Source organism: Dromaius novaehollandiae, chromosome 1 (assembly GCF_036370855.1).
Source record: "Dromaius novaehollandiae isolate bDroNov1 chromosome 1, bDroNov1.hap1, whole genome shotgun sequence".
Taxonomy (NCBI): domain Eukaryota; kingdom Metazoa; phylum Chordata; class Aves; order Casuariiformes; family Dromaiidae; genus Dromaius; species Dromaius novaehollandiae.
Window position 1 is genome coordinate 47,633,311 of NC_088098.1, and position 20,003 is coordinate 47,653,313.

The 20,003-nt window shown below is 40.9% G+C and overlaps 1 protein-coding gene across 1 annotated transcript; it reads right to left on the reverse strand.

The window, feature by feature from the left end:
• Positions 1-851: 851 nt before the first annotated feature.
• On the reverse strand, positions 852-19,935 carry HAL (histidine ammonia-lyase). The gene is made up of 20 exons (XM_026123214.2): positions 19,538-19,935; positions 19,023-19,083; positions 18,821-18,848; positions 18,456-18,530; positions 18,279-18,351; positions 18,113-18,179; positions 17,877-17,914; positions 17,670-17,795; positions 14,736-14,875; positions 12,885-12,932; positions 10,926-11,073; positions 10,746-10,841; positions 10,572-10,630; positions 9,636-9,716; positions 8,657-8,722; positions 8,403-8,568; positions 3,122-3,256; positions 1,951-2,059; positions 1,777-1,846; positions 852-1,458 (listed from the first exon to the last, which is right to left on the reverse strand). Exons 1-20 carry the CDS (start codon positions 19,782-19,784, stop codon positions 1,309-1,311), a joined length of 1,983 nt encoding a protein of 660 aa, XP_025978999.1. The 5' UTR covers positions 19,785-19,935; the 3' UTR covers positions 852-1,308.
• Positions 19,936-20,003: the final 68 nt, after the last annotated feature.

Sequence of the window (20,003 nt, forward strand, 5' to 3'; positions counted from 1 at the left end):
CCATCACCATGCTCATGTTCATATCTTGGAGTAACCAGTTGAGAAACACCTAGCTCTGTGCAGGGCAGGAGGCAAGATGCACAGCTCGCTATTTCTCCTGGCCAGGTTAGGTGCCTACCTGCCAGCTTGCTGACTGGTGTTAATCCTGTTCTCAGGGTACACTTAACATTGTCCACCACAGAAACCCATGAGGGCATCCCTATAATAGTAATTTGGCTGCCCACTGCAGCATAGCGGCCTGCCGGGGTAGTTACCCATTTCTCCTGGGAAGATTTCCAACCCGTGCTGAAGCCCCTGCAGCTGTGGTTATCAGACCAGCACCATCAAGGCTGCTAGCTTTAAACCAGACTTTATATGTTGTCACTGCACTACCCTGTGGGCACACACTAAGTGGTCTAACACAGGGCAGGTTACAACACGTGAGCCAGTGGGTGCCTAGTGAGCCCAGGAATTTCAGACCTCAGTGCTATTGCCCCAGAGCTGGTTCACATCTCCCACTCCTACCCCACTTCCTCTTCCTGCAGAAACACCCTGTACCATTTCCTGGCCCTTTTAGTTTCTAAACTAAGCTTTTGCTTTAAATTTTCATCCCCACATGAGAAAGGAAACCACACTGCTACAGCTGCATGTGAAGCCTCACTTTATTTATTGTAGCCTAGGGGCTCCTTTGGAAAGCTGCATTGTGTAGTCCATCATCAGAATACAGCATATTGGTTCTGCAATAGCGATCTTCATAACACATTTTTATGCATACAACTAATTTGATTTGTGAAGCACCTGCTCTAAAAGTGTTGTTACAGAGGAATCTGTATCTCACATGTGATGTGCATAGTGCTGGAGAAGCAAAAGCAAGAAGAATTAAGTGTCAAAATAATTGTGTCAGAACATAGGGTACCGTATTCCCCAAACAAAAAGAGGGTGAGAATATCAAATCTAGACCGTTCAGTATCATTGCCACACATAAAAAGAGAATACAAGTGAAGAGCTGACAAAAATACAGGAGGCACCCATATAAACATCCACTGGTTCCTCCACTGGTTTAAACAGGGGTCTTAATGTTTTGTGTTCAGAAGCTCAGTAAATTCAATTGAATTCAATGTCATGATAGTGTGGACAATCATGACAAAACTGTCTTTCACACATTGGGAAACTGGTGAGGCATTTCTCTACTATCCATATGTGCTTCTGAGCCAGACAATCGGTTCCTTCGCATCCCCAGAAGAAACCATGATGAATTCTGGTAAAACAACAGCCCTCCCCAAACAAGGTGCTGGAAAGGACCTACTCTTTACCAGATGTCAGCAACTACTAAAGTTCATTCTGATGACTGTGATCATGGTTAACACACATATTCACTGCCAGTGATCTCAGGGTAAAGGCTGTTGGTGAAACAGGTCTCGATTCAGGGATGTGTTCCCTCCTATACTTTTCAATGTAAGGTTCAGCCACTTCCCACACCTGCAAAAGCAGAAAGTGAAACAACAGAGTCAGAAGTAAAACAAAGAATTTTCCTTCAGACTTGGTCAGACTTCAACACACAATTTCAGGAAACTCTGTGCAAACATTACTGGGGCAGAACTGAGAATTTCAGACCAACGTCAGTAAGCTGTATGGGACCAGCAGAAACAGCGATGCAGTCACTGAGGTTAGGGAAGAGCGTGTAGATGAAGTGGCTGAAGGCAGCCACTGAGCATACTGAGGGGTATTTCTGAAGCGGAGCTGCAGAGTGCTCCTGAGGACTGATCATACAGCACATGCCAAAAAATCAATACTTGCCTTCTGCTCCACCAGCAGCCTGTGAACTGCTTCAATGTCCGGGGCCATGAAGCGATCCTTCATCCAAGGCCTGTAAGGAGACACATGGAGAACATTGGCCAAACATTAACCACCACCACAGTCAGCAGGTCTCCAAAGTGGCAACCTCTGGGCAACACATTTATCTGATCTTACCTCACAACAGAGCGCACAAGGTCATAGACTTTCTCCAATGGGGTCGTCGTTCTCAGAGGGCGTAGGAATTCAATGCCCTGGCAGGCTGCAAGCAGTTCAATAGCCAGAACTAGGAAATCAAAACAGTGGGGGAGAGATTTTTAGCAGGTACAGCCCAAGGGGAGGTTTCATTTATAAAACTTGGAGCTTGTTCTAGCTAATATGATATTGTTTCGAGTAATATGAAAAGACCTACTGTGGATCCACACACTCAGAGAGGCAGCCCAACAGTAGGGTCATTTTATGGATGGTGCTGGGGGATGTATCCAGCACTGTAAAAAGCACATTCTGGGTGGTCTGCCATACAGACTTTTCAATGTGCCAAGTACTCCTAATTACCACAGTCTTAAATCCATAAAAATCTCATCCAAGGTATCTTGAATATCCAAACTAACGGGCACTATAAATCAGAAAACTTCTTTTGGACTAAGATGGAGAAAGCGCCTTGAGCTGTAAAAGAAAGTTCTGCTCATAAAACTTGCAAGAGCACAAGTCCATGCAAAAGCACTGATAAAATTACAAGGGCTTTGGAGCAGATTCTTATTCTTTCTGATCTAACCACCTCACACCTGACTAGCTATTGGCATTAGTTTCTTATTTTCATATGAACCAATTCACTCAAGGAAACTGGATCTAAAACACATTAGGTCTGCAGTTACAAAGTCATTTGTCTGCACATGAAAAAAAAGTTTTATTGAACTTTAAATCTTCAGAGCACTCAAATGTATAAACCTAAGCAGGCAGACACATTCAGTATTTTTGTGCTATGTATTGCTCTGTTTTTCCAGTAACCACTAGCATCTGTACCTAAGCACTCCATCTGAGGAAAAAAAAAAAAAGAATACTTTTGCTCTTTTAAGGAAAATAAAAGGAAAGATCTCTGCTGACTGTCCTGTAGTAAGCAGTTCTATTTCACAGGAACACTCAACTCTAGATTTGCCTTATCTCTGTTAGAAAGGTCTAAGCACTTGTAAAAATATATACTTCATACAGTATCTTTGAATGGCTCTTCCAGATTTATGAACTCTTTTTTTTTTTTTTTTTTTTTAAATGATGATAGCCAGAAAGAAAGGCACTAATATCATAATCTGGTAACAGAGCAGATGTGTCTAGAAATCAACCTCAACTTTACCTTGTTCCACATGTTCAATAACTCTCAAAGCTTTCCTTGCAGCCCATCCTCCCATGGACACGTGATCCTCTGTAGCAGCACTGGTTGAGAGAGAATCCACAGAAGAGGGGTGGCACAAGGCTTTATTCTCAGAAACTGCAAAAGTCCAGTGCAAATGAATGGGGGACAGAATGGGCAAAGGACACTAGAAGCAACAGCCAACCTGGAAGAAAACTGCAGTGAAGAGCCCATCCACCGTGTCAGGCCGCAGTGGAGAATCCAACTACTGCACCTCTTTTGAGAATGCATTGTTTTAATTCTACTGAATAATTTGTAATAAATGCCTTACAAAATAACTTTGCCTCTGAAAAAATAACCCATATCCGTCTTTGAATGCAAATACTAAGCAAATATAGAAAGACTGCTTAGTCCTCCCCCTTCTCCAGGGTTGTGTTGCTCTGGCTTAAAGGCCTAATGGAAACAGAAGAAAAAGATTGGACAGCATAATTTAAGTGCAAACCTAGGAATGGTCTTGCCTAATACTTTAAGGCAACTCTTTGTAAAGCGCATTGCTTCACTCAGTTTTTATTTCAGTCATGGGTATTGACCCTCCTACCCCTAGTTTTAAGAGGAAAGCTAGAGATCAGCATCTGACCTTTCTCATCTGATCTGAGGCATTTCCAGGACCTGCAGCAGAGCAATGCTGCAGGAGCATGGTACTCGTCCTCTCCCACCTCTCCTCACCTTGCCTCGCTATGAAGTTGCACAGGTCCCCATCCAGGCACACGCACATCTGAAGGTCAGAGCGTGCCGGCTTTGAAAGCCTGAGCGCTCACACGCTGATGCGACACCTAGTGTAATCCACTCCTATGCAAACTGCATCCAAAAGCAAGGGGAATTTGGCCACGAGAAGGACTGTAGGCACCATCCTAAAGTTTGAGGTCGAGAATTGCTCTTTAGAAGAGAAGAAACAAAGCCCATATTCACAGTGCTCTCACTGCATGCGGACCTTTTCTTTCCGAAGCCCAGCAGGATGCTATGTAACACTCTCGCCAAATTAGGAGCTCCAGAAAAGCAACAAGAGCAACCGAGGCGGTGACACCAATTGCAAGTACAGCTGCCCCAGTGACACAGCCCAGGACAGAGCTCAGTTGGCACATTCAGGCAGGCAAGAAGAGGCCCCAGAGAGGCCACAGTTCAGCCTGGTAGGTACAATGTGACCAAAGAGGCAGGGAGAGAAACATCCACTAGCACTGCAAAAGATCTGCAATTTTTTTTGCAGCTTTATTAATATCCCTGGGAGTGGACAACGCTAGCTGATACAAAACCACCTTAGAAACTGGCAGTGTGACTTAAAAATAAGAATTAAAATCAGAAATCAAATAGCATTTTTGGATAATTCATGGTTATTTTGACCAGTGAAAAATTATTTTAATCCATGAACTTCTGGATCTGGTGACAGTCATGAGGTTGGAGGCTTGGCAGTCGTTTTCATTCCCCATGTCAGAGGCCCAAGAACAACCCAGAATCCCTAATTCCAGACTGCACAAATGAGCTCTGGATGTAACCGCCAGATGAGCCGGGCTGAGATTCCCGGCACCTGAAGCCAAGCGACAGCTAGATCCTGGAGCCAACATAAACTCTGTTCAGCCGAAAGAAAAAGTTGCCAGTCTTCAAAAGAGGGGACCAGCACTCCAGCTCGTATTCCAGTCCCACCTCCAAAACCAGCCTGTGGGCAGAGTTCTTCTATTACATTAATTTAGTTCACTGACTTTTTTTCAGGATATTTATCTACTCATTTATCTGATATCCTCAGTTTCTTTGTCTGTTTGCATCTCTTGCTTATAATTTGCCCTCTATCCGTTACATGTTTATCTTCACATTGGTTCATGCTTTCCTGAACTGTGAACTGTGGTGTCCCAGAAGTCAGCATGCTTTTTGTCGCTTTAGCCATGAGTACTAGAAAATCAGGTTCCACCAGCCTAAACACTGGGGTCACAGAATTTGCAAGGAAGCAGTAGCAAAGGCCTTCATGGCCCTTGGATTAGAGCAAATTAGACTGACACCACTGGGGCTGTGGTGAGGCCTAGGTCTTCCTCTGCTGTTTGGTAATAAGCACTGTATTTGTTACAAACAGGTACCACTTTGATCTTTAATCTCATCTGTAGTAGAACAATAGACCAGACTAATGAGTGGACCCAGAAGACCTTAAAAGTAATTCTTTTGCTAACCTAATCTTACTTAACTTGATGAAGCATCTTCTTGGTACATGGGTATCAAACATATTTCAATTGAGGACAAAGATGAATACTTTGCTGTTTTTGACTCTCAACACTCGACACTAACAAGACAGCATGATCAGCAGCAGATCTGCAAACAGTAACTCAGCAGGTGATTCTGGACCCCTTGCAAAATTGCAGTAAAAGACATGAGAGATCTAACTTCCATTGGACCACAGTGGCACCCACAGTTCAAAGCAAAAGAGAAGAACTAGAATGATGGTGAGGTTTGGACTGAGCCATCTCTTCCCCCCTCCCACTCTCCCAACCTGATGTTTTTTTCTCAGTGGCAAGAAAACAAGGGGTTAAGAGCAATCTGCAGCTTCAGAATACAAATAGCTTTAATGATGACTAAAGAATAACCAGCACCATTGAGGGCATAGGATGATTTTGAAGACTGAATGGCCAAGTCTTTCCCAGGATGATGGAGTGGCTCTATTCAGACAAAGCTACAGAAAATGCTGTTATTATAGAAGATATTTTCAAAGATGTAGAAGCTATGCCAGAACAGTAAGAAACAGAAATGGCAACAGAAAATTTCAAAGGATCTATTAATGACATCTTTTTTTGCAGCACACTTGAATATCCAGGTACCCCACAAGTTGAGTACCTAACATTTAGAGCTACTATTGAGGTCCTGATTTCATGCTAACTGACAAGGACTGAAAAACTGTTGCTTACTCCAGAAGAGAAACAACTTGACATTGGACAGAGCTGTTCTCATCTGGACCATCTCTGAACTGCTGCTAAGACTGCATCTGCAAAAACACACATCTCTTCTCTTTCTCTGTATTGGAAACAAGGGCAGAGGAGGAATGATAGGAGAAAAAAAAAAACCTATCTTGCACAGTGAATATGCCCGTTAATCATACAGGATTAGTCACACACACACAGATGGGGACATCATCTGACAAAGTATCTGAACCATGAGGTGTGTTATGAACAGCATAAAAGCTGTGAAAAGCCTTCAAAGAGATCAGTTCATACTCCTGTATTAGCCAGGAGCTGCTACCCTGCAGTGAGGAGAACTGGAGTACATGCAAACATCCAAGCGGGCATCTAGCTAACTTCATGGCTATTGTCAGCCGCAAAGCCATAACAGCCCAAGCTGTACAAGGCTGCACAGACTGTGCCTGAATTTGCTTTCACTGATGTCACTATTTGCCTCAGCTAGCTAGACTGAAGGGATACGCATGCTTCTATGAATCTGCTTCAGTTGTGCCTCCCAAATGCAGCCTAAACAAATCCTGTGCAGAGAGTACTAATCCTGGTATGTAGTATGCTGACGTAGCTCTAGATAGGCTTGGAGAAGTGTTTGACCAGGAGTAACAAGGAAGGTTATGATACACACTGACTCCAAAGAGCAGCATCTCAAGTTGGACTCCCTTTCTCCCAGGAGAATGGTGCTGGGTGAGTCACACTGCAGTCAGAGCAGGAAGCAGCACCCTACCAATGTGCCCGTTAATGCTTAAACTGGATGCCACAGAATGCAGGTGCCTCTTTGCATGAGCGAAATACAGTTTTAGCCTGAAGTACCATCCTAAGGGAGAGCACTGACAGAGATGCTTTATCACAACAGTAAAATACCCCTATAATGAGGGCCCAGCAGTAAACATGAAAGACTTATCCACAGCTGCCAAGATCTGATACTGGCTTACCCATATAGAAAAAGCAGCAGCAGCTTTTCTTTGTGAATCGCATAGGCACATCATTTGTCAATCACAATTAATTACATTAATTAAATATCCACAGCTGTTTTGTCAGGTCATGACACTATCAGCCATATGCTTCAAACAAACTGTGCAGCATTTTCTTAATGAAAGAGAAGAGGATGACTCCTCCATTCAGAATAACTCACTATCACTAATGCCAGGTGACCCATAGAAAGCATCCGGGAAACTACCCTATATAATACAGAAACCTCCAAGAAATGGCTTTCTAGAAGGCTTTGTTGATTTGCTTTCTGAGATGGTCCGTGAAACAGTTGGTGGGATCTAATGGAAGCAGGAAACATGAATGCATTTGTGTGTCAGTCATGTTGACCTCCAGTAAGGTCCCCCATGCAGGTTTTTAGAAGGACTGTACACCTTTTATTTGCAGCTATAGCTCCTCTGCTAGTCTGGGTCTTCTTCAGGGCAAACTCTTGTCTATCATACATTTAAAGATGGCAAGGAGACGGGGGAAAGGAAAAGAGGTTCAATATCATCTAGCAGTTTTTCAGTTTCGTTGCTAGACGAGTTGAGCTTCATTTATTTACCATCAATGATTCCTTTGCCTTTTTTCTTCCCTTTCTTTTCACAAGCTTCTATTCCAAGGAAAAGTATGCTGATGTGCTTATTTTTATTGTGCTCCTCCAATTACAACCCCTGGGAACTCCAGTCTCCTGCAGATCATGGAGTCTGATACTTGTTCATGCACTTGGTCATCAGAGGCAGACTGAATACTAAGAACATCAGGCCCAACAATCTTAAGTTTGAAACAAGTCGTGTCCCTGTGCTAAAGGTACTACCATATTTAAGAATCATAACTGTTCAAACAGAGGTTCTACCTGCAGCAGAGAGGCTCAGATAGACATTCGTGCTTCTTCCCTGAACTGTTTGCTATTAACTTTATAGTCCTATCTGAGCTGATTTGCATGTTCCTGGGTGCACAGCTGCCACTAAATTTCAACTGGAGTTTTTGTGTTGACCATTCTGTAAATCAGAGTGCTGCCCTCCTTTCCCACTTGTAAGCGTGCAAGCATTCCCAGTGAAGCCCACTGAGCAGTTTGTATGCTTGGAGAGCTAAACATGCTCATGAGTCAGTGCAAAGTAAACAGCTCTGAGCCAAAATAATTGCAGCTGCACTGAACACTCAAGCTTTGCATCCAGATAGTTCAAAGCATGTGGAGAAGAAGTGGGGAACAATTAGGAGTGAGATCACTTTATATCTACGATCAAATTAGATTGCCTCTAATCAAACTGCATCAATATAAATTGGTCTTTCCATTTCAAGTCTCTCGACGATAGTGCTTCAGCACTCACCCAGGGCAGCTGCTGTGCAGTGGGCGATCATGAAGCCAGAGTTCAGACCTCCTTCAGTTACTAAAAATGCAGGCAGCTCACTGAGTGAGGGGTTGCAGAGTCTCTCAATTCTTCTTTCACTAATTGCAGCAAGCTCATGCACACCAATTGCCAAATAATCCAGAGCCTATAAAAGAAGATCTCTAATTATATCAGATGACAGAAAAAAAGAACAGAAACTAAAATGTTTTCTTTTTCTCTAAATGTTTAATTACCTTTGCTGGATATTCACCATGAAAATTTCCTCCAGAAATGATCTCTGCCCTTTGAGCAAACACCATCTTTAAGGAAAAGCTAAGGCATGAACATAAATAAAATACTCTTTACATGATAGATATCTTCAAGTAGTCAGAATGTCTTCTCTGAAGGGATTTTCATGCTAACATGCTTTTATTTCCAAGTACATTGTATTACATCTGCATGCTCACTTTTCAGAAAATAAAGACAGAATCTCAGTTCTCCAAACTTGTAGACAGTTTTGACATGTATTTTTTTTAAATGGACTACATGAGATGAGGTGTTTGATCAAAGTGTGAAAATTATTAGCGGTGCAAAGAAACACACATATTTGGATCCTAGCATATTTCTCAGTTGCTTGGTAGACTCTCTCCAAGGCAGGTAGCAAGGAGTGATGCTTACCAGCTATTGATATGACAATAAATACAGCATCTTTACACTGATGAGGGGAATCCAGCCTTGCTCAGAGTGCCAATACAAGGCCTATGCACAGAGTTTACCAGATTGAACCACAACAAGATTTACAGGCCACGCACGTTTTTTGTGCCTTCCATGACTGAATCCAAATCTTGCCCTGAAATGCAGGTTTTACTAATGCTGCACCACTAGATGTTTCAAATGACAAGCCACTATCCATCTAAGTCCATCTGGTTGCCAAGTCCCATCTATCTACACATTCAACATAAGTGCATAGAATCTGATCTAGGAAGCGTTTAAACATGTGTTAAACTTTATGTACAAATCGTTTCTTTACCCCGACACGTACTTGCATGCTCCGATGCTTTACAAGACTGCAGCCTACCTGTTAACGCAGACTGTTGCTTTTGGAAGCAACGGTAGCTATTGACTGAAGCCAACTATGACTTTTCAACCTCACTTACAAATAATTATTTAGAAGAAAAAGATAAAAAAGGCCAAGCAAAATTTTACAGAGAAATAAAATCATCAAAAAGATACAGGGTTGTCTGTAGCACTATTGATTTCAGTCAACATGATGTCCTTCACGAAAGTGATTGTATCATTTACCACTCCATGAACCTGGAACAAAAGACATTAGTACCAGAGCTTAGCATCTATGCTTAGTTCACCTTCAGTATGCTGACCCGGTTGCAGGTGCTGTCTTTCCCCTTATCCCAGTCTCTACATCCACACATGAAGACAGTCTTGGACTTGCTCTGAAAATCATGAGCATTGCCATTGTGGGACACTGCCCATCCTGGACATCTGAAAGACTAGATTTACATTTATTATGACAGTATTGCTAAGACGATCATCTGAATGTGTCATTCTTTACCTGTTTGGGATGGTTTATCCAAAATGGAAGACAAGAAAGTTAATATTTTCTTAACTGATTGAGGATAGAAGTGATAATAAGGGAGAACTAGCCTAAGAAAACCCTCACAGAAAACAAACTCTCACTAATGAATAAATTAATTACTTAGGCAAATCTTCCATTGATTGTAATAGCTTTGCTCATGTTAAAACATGGAAACAAGTTCATCCAATATGTTTGGGATACTACAGGCACACGAACAGCCAGTCACCCCAGCTGCTTCTGGAAACATCTTTCCCCAGCTCATGGTCTTAGCATCTAGGCAGAAGAAATCCCTTACAAAGCATGCAGATGTGGAAACTAGTATCTTGCCCATGCTTCCTACACTTGGCCTTTTGCAGATCTGAACACGGCACTGTTAGGCACTGCCTGATATGGGTGCATGCACTCCCATGGCATGGGATCAACAAATTACATGTCTCTCGTAGTGGTAACTTTGAACTGAGGGAGAAGCAAAATAAAACCATCTCCTCTAATGGAGTCAGACAATGTATTTCCGAGATGCAAACTTCACCATCACTTGTCTGCTACGGTAAAAGGAAACATAAATCAGTTTTTACCTGAGGGCAGCAGCGCATTGTGTATGCATCCTGAACTCGATCACAAAATCTATGGCTCTCTAAGAAGAACAAGGGGAAAAAACAAATATTTCTTACACAAAAGTGCATATGCGACTGTAGAAACACCCAATCTGTCCTGAGTAACTCAGGATGCTGAAGACTAAAATTTTTCACCTGCTATTTCTGATGGATGATGGTCAGAATCTAAAAGGGACCTGAATCGAAATGCCACTTCAGTCTGCCCACGATGTGGACGCACTGCATGGATATCTAGTAAAGCAAATGAGACTGTTAGGTTTTGCCCTCTCTTGTAAATAGCTGTTAGCAAACGGACAGAAAAAGTCCAGTACCAACCTGTATCAAAGGCCCTAGTCGTACCCTTCAAGACTTCAAGTGTAAGGGCAGCAACTATGTCTGCTTGCCTAGCAATAGCACTGGCTCTTTCAACTGCTTCACATCCCAGCGAAGTGATCATTTGTGTCCCATTAATTAGAGCAAGACCCTTCAAAGACAGAGCAGATGTTAAGCAAATTCATTGGAGCTATTCCACATGCTGTGATAATTCTCCATCTCTGCGATAATTCTCTTTCTTCTCTCTTCTTTGAAGACCTTTGCTTAGCTTCCCAGATTGTCCTAAAGAAAAACATATGAAGTGCAGCTTGACTGGGCATTTTTGCTACATAAATTGTCAGTGGTCATGACCGTACTAAGTCCCTATAGACACCCTTGGAACTCCAGTGCTGCATGAGGTTTATTTCACGTTATTTCAAACTTAAATATGAAAAGTACAGCAAAAAAAAAAAAAGAAATCGTTATTCTTTTCCTGTTCTTTGGAAGTATAACACTATTTTTACTCACTTCTTTTTGTGTTATTAACTAAACCGAAGGAGCTATGAGCATGGGGTGTGTGAAAAACAATCATAATAAAGGAAGCAGAGAATTAAAACAAAATTAAAAGTTTTAACTGCTTTAACAGTTTAAACAATTACAACTAGCTACAGGTTTGTTCTAAAGGCCCTTGAAGCCCATCAGTCTTCCATTTTCCTGTAGGAGACATGGGATTTGGCTTCTTGCTCTGAAGTTGTTTTACAGTTAGAGGCCCATTATCAGAAGGCTGCACAGCCTCAAGTCAGTTGCGTCCCCATGTAAACTTTAATACTTGGAATAAGATTCATCTCACAATTTGAACCATCTAAAAGTCAAATATCAACTGGGATCATACTTTGGTCAAAGATTGGTACCTTCAGAGGGCTTCTTGGACACCTGTTTCAGGATGAGATAAAGTGTTTTCTGAAGATGTCCATGCCTCTCCACCGACTGTACAAATAATCCAAATGCCAAGCTTGGGTTTGACATTTCAGGTTAAGTAGGGTGATAATGGCAGAGGGAATCCCAGTCCTGACAGTACTTTTTTAGTGTGGCATTTGTTTAATCAACAGATTAATCCACCCAGATTAACTATTCACACTGTGCTACTGATATTAATATTATATACAATTATTGTAACTGTATATTTACATAGTTATTTATAATTATTATAATAATTGTATGCTGCATATTAAACATTACAAAGTATATTTTAAGCAATAAAATGATAAGTTTTTTGAAAAGCCATCCACAAGAGCCTTCAGATCTCTAATTCTTTAAGAGGAGACATCTTCTCTGAGGATACAATGCAAATTATGCATTAATATACACTCGTAAAAAATTATAAAGCTTAGCCTATAAAATCAGGACATATCTGAATATAAACCCTATGGGAACAGCTAAGTGAATTGCTAATTAGCAACCAGGAAGGTCAGTTCTACATTAGTGTTATGTGGATAAATCTAAAATTACTATTTGCATTGGTTTAGTAACCACTAAAAAAAAGTTTGTCCTCACTGGTACAATACTATTTCAACTTCCACTTACCTGGCAAAACATGGGATATCAACTGTGATACCTTCCACTGATGAATGATCAGGAGTAGTAGGAAATGTGGATCAATACCCATTACCAGTGAAAAAAGGACAGAATTCAATCACTGGCATTTATAGGGGACAGGACAGAACTTTTTTCTCCTGGGCTGAAACCTGGCACACAAAGCTTCTATAACTAGCTGCAATTATGCTGAATCCATAGAAATGCTGCCATAATCCCTACTGGAGAACGGAGTCTCCAGTATCCCCTCCATGACTGACTTTAAGTGCTCTTCTGGACCTTGATTTAAAATGACTGTTAATTCCTTTCAGTCATAAATTGTAAGTATAAAGCAGCTAGCGATTGGCAAGGCTTGTTTTTCCATCAGCTGGCATCACTATGCTTTATTACCTCTTTTGGTTTCAACTTAATTGGTTTCAGACCATGGGCTTCCAGGACCTGTAAAGTAGTTTAATGACAAGATAATTAATGAAAAATGCTTTTCAGGAATTCAATCAGCAAAATTTTTAAATCTTAAATCATAAATAAAAATATTAGGAAATTCTCCAGTGAAGAGAGAAAAGGGAGCTTTGTATTACAAGCACTTTAAACAATTTTTTCTGCTAGGCTAAGCAAAGGACTGCATATTTGGGCTTCAAAACCAGCATCTCATTTCCTAGTGCCAGTAAAAGAAAGTATTAGGAGCAATAAAGTGAGATATTGTCACAGCCCATTAACATCTGTTGCATACTATCTGAGGGGAGAGAGTAATAGCGGAGAAGGTTGGAAACATCTTGGGAACGTAGTTCTGTCTATCCCCTGCCTCAGAGTAGGTTCGGCTTGTCATAAGCTATCCCTTAAAATGATTCCCTAGGAACTGGAGAGAGAGACGGGATGTCATACCTTCTCTTTAGAATATCTCCAATGATGAGGAGGCCTACTCAGTTTGTTCTATAAGGCAATCACTCTTGTGAGAAATGGAGGAATAGTATAACCTTGATTCTGATTGGAGTCCTCTCAACTTTTTCCGCTGAAGTGATAATAAATCTCAGAGAAGTATACTTAGGAAGTGGAAGGAACGATGATGCAAGGGACCTTCTCACCTCTGGAAATGATGCAAGAGACTTTCCAATCAATTGACAAAAGCAACAGAGAGAGGGTGGGAAGGCTGGATGATCTCATGTCAAAAATACTTCCTGGGGAATCTGGTTTCAATTCCATTCCTGCTACAGAATATTTGTGTGAGCCACGGACTGGATGAAGTTGTTATTCCTCCTGGGCTTCATCTCCCTTCCCATCAGTTCTTTCCCATGTTTCCAGGGAGACTGGAAAAAGTTGAGATGGTAATGCTCTGAATATATTATGTAGGCGCATAATGTAATGAGCCACGTTCCCCTACAAAGTCTGAAAACAGGAGGTCCAGGACAAATTGCCTTGCTTCCTTCCCTACTTGTCTCCCTTTGTAATTCTCAGCACTTCTCTAGCCTGCCGTGATGGTGTGGCTATCAGTCCATAGATAAATCTGGTGTTCAAACACTACGTGAATAGGAGCAACAGATGTAACAGAACAAACTACCAAGAGAGACTTTGGAGAGGCCAAACTTGGAGATATTCAACACTAGATCAATCTGACTTACTAGTGACAGAATACAATTTAAAAATTAATTCTATTAAAAAAAATCTTGTTGTAAAGAAGGATGCTATAAAGGTTCCCTGTGACTATACTGAAAATATTTGTGTATCCACTTAAAGCTATTATAAAGTGCAGCAGAAGCCTCACTAGTAAGTTTCCACCCTCAATAGATCTTCAGTTACTCTCAGCATTTGAACTTTGAATTTGAGGAGTCAGAGTTTTGTGCTACAGTGTTGATGTTTATGGAGCTGAAGGTGTAGTAATAGCTCTTTCAGAGCTGGTATCACATCTTGTCTCTCTCTCCAGTTCCAGTTCTTGCACTGTGGTACTATGGCGTGATATTTCTTTAGGGCCTAATAACATGCAGGACATTCATGCAGTGTCTGTTCCAATGACATATGGGTCAGTATGTTCCACTCTCATGGATCCCCTTTCCTCAAGGTACAGGATGAGCTGCTAAAGGCAACCTAGTCCCAAGTCAAACTGGTACACAAAAGCCAAAGACTTGTAAGTGTTATGATTCTGTCTAACAATTCTTAACAAAAACTCTCTTCCTCTCATGCTATACACCATTTGGCAGATGAGCCAGCAAGCAGAAACCAAAGCAAAATGAGCTGCATGGATCTTACGTATTTAGCATCAGCCCAGCCACTCTTTGGTGACCACATCTTTCCCTCTCCAATCAATCCCAGCGCAAGATGAGAGAGGGGGGCCAAGTCTCCGCTGGCTCCAACTGTCCCCTTCTCAGGAATGTAAGGAAGGCAGGATGCTAAAAAGGAAATAAATGCAACTTTTGTTAGAGCTTGTCCTTGATATGCTCCTCGGAAAACAGAGAAGCCAACACATGAATGTGGTCACAGTTACATTCTGTGTAATAATGTGTAATAATGATCAATGTAACCAACAGCACTAGTCTCATTGCAGACTGGGATTTGACCCTGCTCCCAGGCTAGCTGCAGCTTATAAAGAAATCAATTCCCTTCTAAGTTAAGTCCCATAAAGTCTGCAAGGGCCACTGCTAGTGGTCATTGCATCTAGAGTCAAATGGCCAGGCAGCTAAAACGTTGCTCCTCTCTGGTCACCATCACAGAGAGCTCAGTTGTGAAGAGTTCTTCAGGACTTGTAACCTGGCAATCCTGATTCAGGGTGGGACACCCTGCCGTCATTTATGATGTCTGTGGAAAGCTGGGGTTTACTTTCAAGTTCGTCAACCTAGAACCAGAACCATCGCCATTTTACTCTCTGCTCTGTTCAGCTTTATCTAAGGCTTATGCAACAGCTTCTGTGCAACTCTCTTCTTTTCCACCTAGTTCTTTACTTCACTGTCAGAGTTGTATGTCCTGTTCATGAGAAACAGGTTCTTGGGAGCAGGGCTTTTTTTTTTTTTTTTTTTTTTTAACTGATCTCAGCAAATGCGAGATTTCCTCCCATGTAGAATTGTTAAGGGAGAATATTTGTACTCAAGAGACTCAATAAGCATCGTGTGTTCTAGAAGCACATTTGTGAGTAGTCACCATAGTTTACATCTCCCAGAATATCTCAAAATGTAGAGTTAAGTATCCAACTAAAAACTTAACTTCCAGGACAGATCTTGTGTCTGAGAGGGTAGCCTTGAATTAGCATGTGTTTAATATTCCCATACTAGAATAGAAAGTCACACTAGCTCTTTCCTACAACAACTTGATTCACTAAACTTCCACTAAGTAAGATTTGCAAAAGTGGCTGAGGATTTTCAATGTTTTGATTGAAGATAAATTAAAGGGATCTGTTTTTCAAAGCGTAGGTGTTAAGCTTCTTCAAGAAAAACAGGCCCTTTGAACTGAGCACCCCAAATCACCCAAAACACTAACAATGCCACAGGACACACCTGCTGAGGTCAAAGCTAACCGTTAATTTCTCACATCACTAAACATGGAGTAATGCCATGAATCCATCTTGAAACCCTCTTCCCCAGTCCTCTGAGCCCTGAATGTGTGGAAATGAAGAAGCAGAGCTCAGGGAACTACAGAAAAAGAAGGAATCAGCCTGTTTTTTTTTTTTTTTTTTCCTTTTGCAGACTTAAATACTGAATTCCAGTTCCTTCACCAGCTGTGGGAGAAGGAAGACCAGTTAACAAAAGGCAGCACAAAGCCTGTATTCTTTAGGCCTAACTTATATAAACACAACTCTTCTATCACACATCTGGTCTGTAATCTCAGAACAATCTTCCATTCTATGATTTAAAAAAAATAAAAAAAAAAAAAAGGAAAAAAAAGAAGGAAGGAATCTAACACTCATGTACAGTGCAGAATCAAATGAAAGACCTCTGACTGGAAGCTTATATTTATCCTCAAAATAAGCACTGCCCAGAGAGAGATGCTCCTCACTTGTCACTGCCTCACCAGAGGGACCATCAATGAATAGCAGCTAATGAATAGCAGAGCAACCCCTTTAGTTTTCCTGCTGAGGCTTCCAGCAAGCCAATATAGCTTTAACTGTTTTCATAGCTGAGGCAACGTGACCATGCATGCAGTTCTGCCAGTCTTAACTTGCACAAGTGCTTGTGAGCAGGAACTACGTGTCTGAACGGATCTACTCACAAAAACAGATACTGCTCAGTGGGCCTACTCAGCAAACACCAACATAAGCAGTTTTTTATATGATAATAGCCCCACCCCAAAATCTCAGTGTCCTAAAAGACATTGGCACATATATCAGCATGCACCCAAGAGGACAAAAATTACAGACCGGAATCTTTATAAAAGTGCTTGCCCCAAGTTTGAGTCATGTTCTTCACAGGTTACATAATAGTCAGTCACAACAGTGAAGTACCACCATATAGAACAACTAACATTCAGTGTTTAAAACATATGTATAAGCCACCCTGCTCAGCATGGGAGGGCCTATGGGTCACTAGTGATCCTGTGAATTAAGTCACTTGGCTTTATAACAGACAGTAGAACAACAGCTCCGTAGCTTAAGTAACCTGGTTTTAACATTCCACATAGGTTACCCTTTCCATAACCACTGAGTATAGAAATAGCTCAAGCTCATTGTTAGCACTGGCCTGCTTGTGAACAGGAAACCTGTCATCTTGATTAACTCTGTGTTCAGAGCATGCTTATTACAAGCTCATAGTGAGTTTTCTTTCCATAGCAGAAAATGTAAGAAATAATGTCAGGTTTGCACTTAAAGCTGGGGCTGAACTGGGATATAGATTATCCAGGTTCAATTCCTGTTTCTTCCACAAACTTCCTGCCTGGTCTGGAACTAATTACCTAAACTCTCAGTGGCTGATTTTCCAAATGCCTGCCTGTTGCATCCCTTTCTCTTAGCCCTTCCTGTCATTTCTGCTCATAATTTAAGTTCTTTGATCCTGGAACAGTCTCTAGCTATGAGCTTGGACGTTACTGAACACCGTGGAGCTCTGGTTTTGATCTCTCAGAACTACCAAGTAGAAAGAACAACTCCCACAGCTTGATTCATTGAGCTACATCCTTCTACTAATGAAATAGTTAAAAAAAAAGAAAAAAAGAAAAAGATGTTTTTTAAACATTTTTTTAAACATCTTTTTATCTTTTTACCATTAAATGCTTCAATAACTTGCTGGAGAGTTTCTAAGGATATTCCACTGTATCCTTTTGCTAGGACGTTGATCCTCAGTGCCAACAGCATGCGAGATCTCTCTGGGCTCAAAGGTTTCCCGACACCTGAAACGATAACAGTCTCAGTTACTAACCCCAGTATCAACAGTGACAGAAGAGGGGAACCATCGAGCCATTTCTCACTACCTGCAGAATGTGAACGAACCAAATTCACTTGGAGCTCCCTATGAAGAAAAGAAGAAAAATCATGTTAAAAAACGAATAAGTCTTTCAAAGCAGAGCTTTATTTTGCATGAAGCAGAGAGAAATATTGAAGCAACCCTCTCAACTAAAAAAGTATAAACATACAGTGTAGAACTGCTCCTTCTTATATACATGTCTTTTGAAAAGAAAGAAAAGCGAAATGCACATACATAACTTACCTAAGTTTACTATTTGGAATGACTGTTCGGGCAAACTTTCCAAACCCCGTGGTAATTCCATAAACAACTGAAAGACACATACATTTCTGGGTAAGGAAACAACCCAATAAAGTTATCTAAACCAACTGAAAAAAATAATTAGTAGTTAGAGATGAAAAATATATACCCGTCTGCTCTTTTACAATCCTTTCAATCACTTCTCTTGATTGCTTGACTTTAACTTCAGCTTCAGGTGTGAGCTAGAAAACAAATATTTTCAATATTAATTATCTATCATTGTTTAATTCTAATCATAGAAGGATAAATACATAATTTTGTAGCCATGTTCATTCAGAATCTTTACCTTTATCTTGTAGAGCCCCTTCCCTAAATTCACCAAGTCCTCCGTTGTTAAACTGTTCCCATCTAAAGAAATATACTGCACAAAAGAACCACATTTTAATCTGGGATACATACAAAGTTGCTTAATGACCAGTATTAAATAAAAACACAGTCAAAGCTCAGCAGTGATAGGAAGCTCATTTGTAAGGCAGGAATTCTCCAACAAAAATGTAATAAGCAAATTACAATTCTGATTCCTCGACCCAGCAAATTTAACGGCTGCTGATGTTGTGAACGCTGCAGTTGCTAAACTCTCAGCAGGCTTTGATGTATTCAGGTAATGATGTACGATCATTACCGAGTTATAAAATCGTTAGCGGGTCCTACCTGTTCTGGTTCTCGATATTTGCTATATCTGAAAGTTCTGTAAAGGAAAATAAAGGGCAAATAGAATTTCAGAGATAGTGGCCATTTGATTAAAGGTGCCAACATATTCTAAAGAGGGAGGAACACTGAAAGAACAGGGAAATGTAGAAAACTGTAAATCTGGAATTATAAAAAAGTTCACAAAATAATCAAAAAAGGATACAGATGAACTCCTTCTGGTTGAGATGGTATGAAATCTGGAGACATTATATCTCCTTCTATAACTAGAAGAAATATGTAAAATAAAAAACAGCATTAAATTGTACTTTACATATAAAGGAATTCTTTATTCATTATAATACACAGCAACAAGAATTTTAATTTGCAGTCGTTAGCCCCAATCATATTTCTCTGCTTCTAGGAAAATAACAAGTGACTATGTAGTTATTTAAGGTACTCTAAAGGCAAAAGCAAAACAGCTCAACCCTTGGACACATAGTCCATATCACATGCGCATACAGCATGTATGGTATCATACACAGATGATGTATACCGAATCCTGTAGCTTCTAAACTTTATGAATTATATTTCTGCTCTTAATAACTACGGTTGCATTTTAGCATTTTTCCAAAAATCTTAGACACTGTCTCAGATGCAATTTTAAATAAACACACACAGCACGCTGACTCACATGCCAAACGCCATTGCTCTGTGATGCCTTGCTTACGGTTTGCTTACCAACTTCAACAAACTCATTGTCCTCCAGGGCGTCCTCCACTGTGTCATCAAGGTCCAGCAAGCCAAGCCCCTTGCACCTTCGAACATAAAATTTTACTTCTTCCACCGAGGTAAATCCACCATTATCAGGTTTGTTTTTCATATACCGTCTCACAGCTTCCTTTCCCAGCCATCCGATTGTATTACTACAGTTTTGGCAAGGTACTGCTAGCCATTCTCCTCGGATATGCACTGTGTATCTTGGCATGCTTTCCCTCTGAAATCGTGCCTCGACTGAGAAGCACTGCACTGTGAATCAGCCTTAGGTTCGTCACGCGACAGCCGAAACAGCAGTACCTAGCTGGGCTCCAACGTCGCAATCAGATAAAGGCAAAAATCCACCCCCAAAGATCCCTACCTTTGTAAATAAGCTAGATCGACGTATTCAGCTGACTTCATCCAATCAAACCAAACCCAGGGAGCACAC